The sequence below is a fragment of the Tupaia chinensis genome, unplaced genomic scaffold (genome assembly GCF_000334495.1).
Source record: "Tupaia chinensis unplaced genomic scaffold, TupChi_1.0 Scaffold000116_1, whole genome shotgun sequence".
Classification (NCBI taxonomy): Eukaryota; Metazoa; Chordata; class Mammalia; order Scandentia; family Tupaiidae; genus Tupaia; species Tupaia belangeri.
Window position 1 is genome coordinate 2984900 of NW_006159580.1, and position 7700 is coordinate 2992599.

Consider the following 7700-nt stretch of genomic DNA (forward strand, 5'->3'; position numbering starts at 1 on the left):
CATGAACTCTGAACCCCAAAAGCCCCCAAACCACCCCCCCCCCCCAAAAAAAAAACAAAAAAGGGAACTCAACCCTGAGTAAGATCCCAACACAAATACTGAAAGACCCCCACGGAGATGTGTCTCAGGGGCAGACTCCAAAGGCTGAACTCTGTGGGAGCTCTCCAACCCCAGTGAGGCAAATCTGAGAACCCTGACAGCCTGGGAACCTGCCAGCCACACCCACACCACCGGGCCAGGGGCCCCAGACCTTGAACTGGGGGACGATACTGGGCAGGGGGAGTGGCAAGAGCCCTTTCCTCTGCCGCCTCCTCCCACTTCTCTCCTCCCATTGGCCCCTCTCTCTATTTTTGGGTCACAGAATGTGCTTGGGCCCCAGGGAGGTTATGTAGGGCAGGGCCTGGCTCCTGGGGGAAGGAGTTTAGGAAAAGAGACCCCTGGCTGGGTGGAGAGCCAACCAGGGGATGGAGTGGGCAGGGGAGAGGGGACGAGCACCGCTATTCCAACCTGCAGCCCTCCTGCCGTCTCTCTTCCCTCTGGTCCACCAGTGTCTCAAGCTTTGGGTTTTCATTTAGGAGGGCTGAGGCACCCTCACCCTTTTCATTATTCTCTATCCCATTTGCACCCTGTACTTTTAAAATGCACCTCTCCTCACCTAGCCATTGTCTTGCCATGCCTGTGCCTAACGAGTCACTGCCCCCTACCCAGGGACAGCTGGCTTCTTGGATCCTCGTTCATTCCCAAGCCCGGGCACCGCTCAGCCCTAACTGAAAGCGCAGGGGGCGCTCTCCTCCCTCCCTGAAGTTCAGCCTTCTCCGCCCCTCCCGCTCCTCGGGGCCTCGGACACAGTGCTGGGGCTGTTTCGGGGCACTTTCTGGGGTTTCGGGATGATTCTCCACTCTGCCACCTGACGCATCGCGCCTGCGGGGTCTCCAGCCCCCCTTCCCTAGCGCCAGGTCTCTCCACACGTGGCCTGCGGTGCTGGCCCGCGATTGGCCGCGCCGCTCGCTAGGTGCCGCTCACGTGACGCGGGAACGCCGCAGCGGCTCTCCTCCGCCAGCAACTGGCGGTCTGGGGTTTACACGGAAACGGGCGTGCCGTTTCCGCGCACGTCGCAGATGCGGCCGTCGATTGGCCAAGCTCGCCTCAGCTCCGCCCCCCTCGGGGGGCGGGACAACTTGGGCCGCGCGAGGGCCGGGATTGGCCAGCTCTGGAGGGTCGGGTGGCCGGGCTTTACTGTCACGTGGTGAGCTCTGTTTTCTTATCACGTGGCCGCCCCCCAGGTAAGAAGAGGCCGTTCTTGGAGAGTTTGGGGTCCCTTCTCGGTGGAACGTGTGGCCTCGGCTATCAGCCCTCCTGGCCCAGCTTAGGCTGCATGAGGTGGGGGCGGGCTCCCGCGTTCCTGCTCGGCGGAGGGGTGAGTGACGGGCCCCGCCCCTCCGCTTCCGGTCCTGGAAGCCGAGACCACTGCCATACCACCGACCCCAGAGGCTGTCCTCTGCGGTGTGCGCGAAAACCCAGTCTTATTAGTCCAGGTTTCTCTTCCAGCTTCGGGGACGTTTTCCTTCGGAGTGCAGAAGGGGGCAGAGCCTTAGAGTCTGTTCAAGCGAAGGTTTCCTGGGGTGCACTTCCCGGGGGTATTTTGGGGAGAGACCAAATTCGCCCCCTGCTCTCAGGCCGCTCTGCTCCTGTCCGTTCTTTGGATGCCCGCGCTGCTTCCAGTAGCTTCCCGCCTTCTGTTGCTACCCCGAGCTCTGCTGTCCATGGCCTCTGGAAGCAACCCGTCGCAGCCCTCACCGGCTTCGGGCTCCGGCTACGTCCAGGGTTCGGTCTCTGCAGCCTTTGTCACTTGCCCCAACGAAAAGGTCGCCAAGGAGATCGCCAGGTGGGGACCTCGATGTGAACCAGGAAGGAAGATCATGAAGGGAGAATGGGGATGGGGGAGAACAGTGCTGTCTCTGGGCTGCCAGTGCAAAGCTGGGGTCACCAGGTGCTCTGAACCCGGCTGTCTTCACTTTCAGAGCTGTGGTGGAGAAGCGCCTAGCAGCTTGCGTCAACCTCATCCCCCAGATTACATCCATGTGAGTCATAGGATTGGGAGGTTAACCTAATAGCTCTAGGGGCTGACTGGGAGTCTTCCTGGGGGAAATTCCTCGATACCGACTCTCGCCCTTCTCTGACATTTTCAGTTACGAGTGGAAAGGAAAGATCGAGGAAGACAGTGAAGTGCTGATGGTGAGCAGCATTCTCCCACCCATTAACTTCCCCAACTTCCTGATCCCTTTGACTCCTGTCCCTCATCTGAGGTTCTGAAATCAGTCCCACCACGATTCAACCACGTTTGTCTTTGCTCCTTAGATGATTAAAACCCGAAGTTCCTTGGTCCCAGCTTTGACAGATTTTGTTCGGTGAGAACTTTGAGATGGCTGGGGCGAGAGTGTATATTGTGTGGTGGGACTTGCTGGGCAGACTAGAGCTGGTCTGTGAGGGGGTGGGTCCCTTTGGGTAGATCTTTGAATTATTACCCCCTGCCCGGTCTTCTTTGCAGTTCTGTGCACCCTTATGAAGTGGCCGAAGTGATCGCATTACCAGTGGCACAAGGGAATGCCCCGTACCTGCACTGGGTGCACCAGGTCACAGAGTCGGTTTCTGACTCCAGCACCGTCTTACCATGAGGCCCTGTTCCTCCCACAATCCCCCGAAAGACGTCAATGCCTTCTGACCGCCAGGTGATGACTGGGCCCCCAATAAATCCTCCCTTTGGTTCTCTCTGCCTTGTGCCTTTTTCCTTATCCCGTGGGTGGATTTGGCTGGAGAGGATGGGAAGTGTTCTGGTCTCTGTATTAGCTCTGCCTTTCAGGGTGACTCAGGACTGCTAGAGGAGTTTATTTCTCTTTATTTCAATCATACAGAGTCCAGGATCCCTTATCATCCCCCGCCCCCTCAGTGTGTGCACCCAGGGGTTAAATAATTTTAAAAAATATTTTAAAAGCTGTAACAAAATAACATCAAAGGAAATGGGAAGAAGGATGGGGGAGTCAGGAATCATGAAGGGGGTATGACAGAGAAGAGAGAACCTCTTCCCCAACCCCACCTGGATTCCAGCCTGGACAGTAGGGAGAACCACCCCCTCTCTCCAGGTACATCCCAGCTGTAGGTGAGCTCAGAGGTCAGGGTATGAAAGTGCCGGTGTGTATGAATGGAGAGGTGGGCAGGGGCAGACCATTCAGAAGATGCCCCCTCCTCCCCACTCAACCAGGTACTGCACAGAGCCATCAGGCCGTACTCTCCGAGCAAGGACCCGGACAGGGTCCCCTCGGGACAAGTAGCCAACCCCACCTCGGACTCCTCCCCCAGTCCCAGGAGACAGACTACGGCACAAGGGAGAAGGGGGTGCTGGGCGTCTAGGAAGACCTTGGGAAGGGGCTGGGACTGAGGAAGATGAGGCAGTCATTGAGTGGGGTGCACTTTTAGGGATGTCCGTGGGGAGACCAATGTGAAGTTCCAGGGGTGACCTGGGAAAAAAGGCAATCGTGAGTCGAGACAGATGTGAACAAAGACTGACTGGAGACGGGGCCACATGTGGGTCAGGGTGGAGGAGTGGTCAGAGACCGAGACTCGAGAACAGAGGGCAAGGAGGAATCACTAGAAGAGGAAGAGGCTCACCTGTCTGGGGGTTCGCCATCCCCAGAGGTCCCTGCAGTGCTGGCAGAAGGGTGGAAGGAAGCGAACATCCGGATGGGGCTGCTGGAGTTGGGAGGGGAGAGTCAGGACCTGGAGTAGGAGGAGAGGACCCTCTCTCCGTAGGAAGGACAGAGCTCAACCACCACCTCCCAGGGAACCCCCAGCCCCAGAATACTGGGTGCCAGATGCTGGTTCTAGAAGTCTGTAGGACAAGTAGACAGCCAAGGAGCAGAAGGGAAATGCTGGGGGCCAAGTCCAGAGGATGTGAATTATTAGAAGCATATCTGGTTGGAGGGCAGAGAAGCACTGACCTGGGCAGGCAGCGGGCATCTGTGGGCCGGAAGTTGTAGCCGCTGCTGCCTTGGTAACTCTGGTTAGGGCTGGGTGGTGGTGGAGACACTGAGGCCTAGAAGAAGGGGCAGACTGAGGGCTAATCCTTGAGTCCTGCCCATACCCCACCATCTAGCCTTCGCATGCCCCTTGCCCCTGTACCTGCAGTGCCCTGTGCAGACGTGCCCGCTCCCTCTGCTCCTGGGGCTCGGGCCGATTGCGCACTGCTGAGGGTGGCCCCAGCTCCTCTGCCTTCCCCTTCTGCCTCTTCCTCAGGGGCTCTGGCTCCGGCCTCCGGCGCTTCCCCAGGGGACGTGAGACCCCTCCCCCAGGGCCCTGCCCTGAAGGGAAGCTGTAAGAGGCCTCCTTATCCCCCCAGCCCCCTCCCGGACACCCCAAAGACCTCCCCATCTCTATACATATACTCCCCCCAAACTGATACCCTAAGAATTTCCCCCCATCCTCCCTGGACCAGTGACCTGGTGGGGGCTCCATCTCCAGTAGGGGACTCCACAGGTGGAGGAGTCCGAGCATGGAGACCAAACAGACATTTCCTCTTCTTAATCTCTCTTCCTGAAATGAAACTGGGGCAGAGAGGAAGGGTACGGGGTCAGTACCACAGACCAGGGCCCTCCCTGTGCCACTGCTCAGTCTTAACAGAGACGGTCCTCCAGGTCGTTACCGCCCTCCCCTCCCAGACTTGCAAACCTCCATCTCTGAACAGCCTCCTTGCCTCCTTCTCCCTCCAACTCACCGGTCTTTGTGGCTGTTGAGAGCTGAGAGGAGCTTGGAAGAACGTTCTCCCTTGGGAGTGTCTGAAAGCTGGGGCAGGGGAAGGAAGAGGGTCCGGGGAGTGCTGATTCCCTCCTCCTCTCCTGTGTCCCTGACCCACTCAACCCTCAAAGCCCCACTGCACGCCCTTACCTCTCCCAGAAGCAGACTGTCCCAATTCTCAGAGGTGAAGGGAAGGATCTCGCGGTCAAAATCGAAGTATTTCTTCTTACAGCAAACGCTGAGGTGGTAGAGGACAAGATGGGCCACGTCCACCCTGGAGAACAAGGTGTCAAGGCCATGGGCACGAGAGCCAGGGGAGTTCAGAGGTGGGAGGCTGGGGCGCGGAGGGTAGGGTCGAATACTGGGCGCACTGAGCAAGGAGTGGTGCCCAGTTCAGCTCACCAGCGAAGCTGTAGCCGCCGGACCTTCTCAGGGCCCCCCCGACACACACAGCATTCAAACTCATAGAACCTGGACACGGGCAAGACGGAGAGAGCACACCTTACGGGAGGAAACGGCCCTGCCATGGAGAGCTCACAGGCAAGGATGGGTGGACAGGTGAGGGGCGGCTACAGAGGTGGGAAGACTAGAGTGGAGGAGGGACTGGGGGGACTGAAGGTGGAGCCCAGAGCAAGAGGGCACCCTCAGCTCCTGGAGAGGTCTCACCTGTCCCCATAGAGGAGGGGCTTGCTCAGACACTGGGTGCAGGCCTCATGGAACCACTGCAGGCAGCTCCGGCACTGCAGCATTTTCAGGTTCCACCTGAGGGGGGACACAGGACTAGTGGCCTCCAGACACCTCCTGCCTCATCACTGCCCCAAACCCTGCTCATCACCTACTTCCCATCCCCCTCGCCCTGTTCTTCCTCCTCGAGTCCCTGGGCTCTGCCACCACGCCACTCATTCCATAACCAGCCCCTGCTCCGTACTTACTCCCCAGGGCCACCACAGTAACAGTAGCTCTGCTGCCTGTTGCTCAGATGTCCAGCGTCCCAGTCCAGCCCCTTTAGTCCATACGGCAGAGAGAGCTTCATACCCAGCATGGCCCTGGCGTAGGGGCCCTTCTTCAGTGCGCCTCCCCTCTGCAGAGACAGCACACACAGGTGGGTGGCCTCAGGGGTGGGGAGAAGGCGGACTCGGGAGAGGCCGATGGGGGGGGTCTTCCACAGGAAGGGGTAACAGGTGCGTTTACCTTAGTGGCGATTGCAAAGACACACTGGCGGCAGACCCAGGATGCGCCCTCTCCTTCTCCAGGGGCTGGAGCCCTGGGGACGTGACAGTCCTGGTGATAAGCTAAATAATGATAATGTTGATAGTAGACCACTTACTGTATTGCAGACCTGTGCTCGGTATGGGATAGGAACAGTCTTACCCACCTCGTGGGTACGCAATCCTTACTTTATAAGGGAGGGGACTGATACTCCTCGAGGTTTAGGGACTTGTCCAGAGTCATGGTTAGAAGGGTGTATCTGAACCACACTGCCTGCACGCCCATTCCATAGCTGTCCCTCCCTATGCTGGAAGGGGGCAAAGCTAGGTGGTTGAGAAGGCTGGCCAGAGCAATGGCCTGGAGACTTAGGCCAAGACGGGTGACATAAAGACCAGTGCTGGAGGGAAGGGTCAGAGGCAGCCTGGAAAGCTTGGGGTAAACTGGAACGTTCAGGTGTCCTGCCCTCTCACCGTGGCGACACTTCTCACAGCTGACCAGCCGGTTCCCAGGGACCACAGTCTCGGAGCGACAGACACAGCAGAGGAGTTCCTCCCCAGGGAGGGCGGCTGTGGAGGAACACGGCGTCAGGAGGCCTGCCTGGAAGCCCCCTTCTGCCCTCACGCTGCTCTCCATGGGATGCAGTCTCAGGTCTAGAGTCTCACCAGGGCTAATGTCTTTCCATAGAACCAGAAACTGGGAATCGTCCTCAAACTGGACCAGACACACCTCCCGAGCACTGTCCACCTGGAATGGGTGAGCACAGAGGATCAGTGGAGTCCGGAGTGGATGAGGGGAACGTGGAGGCGGGGCGTCAGAGCAGGCCTTACCTTCTTGATGGTGCCCAAGTACAGCAGCCCATCGGTCCATCTGGCCAGTACATCTTGACCTTCCCAAAGTCGAGGCCTGGGGCCCGAAGTGGGGCCAGGGGAAGCTGGGTCCCAAAGTGCGGGCGCCCCAGAGCGGCTCAGCCGGGGGGGCTGCGCCATTGCATCCTGGGGAGGGCCTAGCCAGGAATGAGATGGGAGGAGAGCTGTGAATGCTCCTTGAAGGAAGGATTGCAAGTATCTGCAGCCCCAGTTTCCAGATTCCTGAGACACCTGCATAGGAGTCCAGTGGGCACCCTTCACCAGCTCCTTGACTCCAGCTCGTCCAACTCTGGTGACTGGTTCTCTTCTTCCTAGCCAACACCCAGCCTCCCCCCCCCAACCTAGCTCTCTAGTTTCCCAGCGTCCAGAGCTCTCCTGGGGTGTTTTATCCCGGCCTTGAGATTTCAGGAGAAATGATGGTTGCAGAAGCAAAGGTTACCACTCAGTTTCACCTTCTCTAGCTGTTTAGAAATGCCATAATCGGGGTGTTCTGCTGCCCAGGGATATGTATTGGGAGCTTTTATGGAGATGTCTTCCAGAGTAGAAACAGCTGTCTGCCCTGGCTGTGCTTGTCGCACTGAGAACAATCATCCTGGGGCCAGGTTATGTCAGGTCACCCCCCCAAATTCGGGGCTCCGCGCCCCCGGGTTAGGTAACTTCCCTGAGTGCCCCGGGAGGGGGGCGTGTCCCAGTCCCGGTCTCTACTCCCCACGACGGCAAGTCCGAGAAGGCACTTCAGTCGGCCGGGCCGACCCGAGGCCAGGGCGGCGTGGCTCTCCCGCCCGCGCCCTGCGCCCTGCGCCCTGCGCGCCGACCCCCGGCTCCCTGCCCCCCTAC

At 58.9% G+C, this 7700-nt stretch overlaps 2 protein-coding genes across 9 annotated transcripts; one reads left to right on the plus strand and one right to left on the minus strand.

The window, feature by feature from the left end:
• Positions 1-1177: 1177 nt before the first annotated feature.
• CUTA (cutA divalent cation tolerance homolog) lies at positions 1178-2771 on the plus strand. 2 transcript variants are annotated; one of them, XM_006144222.3, is made up of 6 exons: positions 1178-1283; positions 1677-1885; positions 2022-2081; positions 2190-2235; positions 2359-2408; positions 2549-2771. In XM_006144222.3, exons 2-6 carry the CDS (start codon positions 1704-1706, stop codon positions 2673-2675), a joined length of 465 nt encoding a protein of 154 aa, XP_006144284.1. In that variant the 5' UTR covers positions 1178-1283; positions 1677-1703; the 3' UTR covers positions 2676-2771. The 2 variants fall into 2 exon arrangements, with proteins under 2 accessions (XP_006144284.1, XP_006144283.1); XM_006144221.3 differs by having other exon boundaries at positions 1238-1417.
• Positions 2772-2878: 107 nt separating this feature from the next.
• On the minus strand, positions 2879-7000 carry PHF1 (PHD finger protein 1; the record flags this gene model as incomplete). Of its 7 annotated transcripts, none has more annotated exon segments than XM_006144224.3 (14): positions 2879-3515; positions 3667-3744; positions 3996-4090; positions 4177-4366; positions 4494-4598; positions 4769-4836; positions 4939-5062; positions 5191-5259; positions 5455-5550; positions 5721-5869; positions 5980-6080; positions 6468-6563; positions 6660-6741; positions 6825-7000. In XM_006144224.3, coding segments are annotated over 14 exon segments (1718 nt in total), but the record flags the coding sequence as incomplete, so codon positions are not given.
• Positions 7001-7700: the final 700 nt, after the last annotated feature.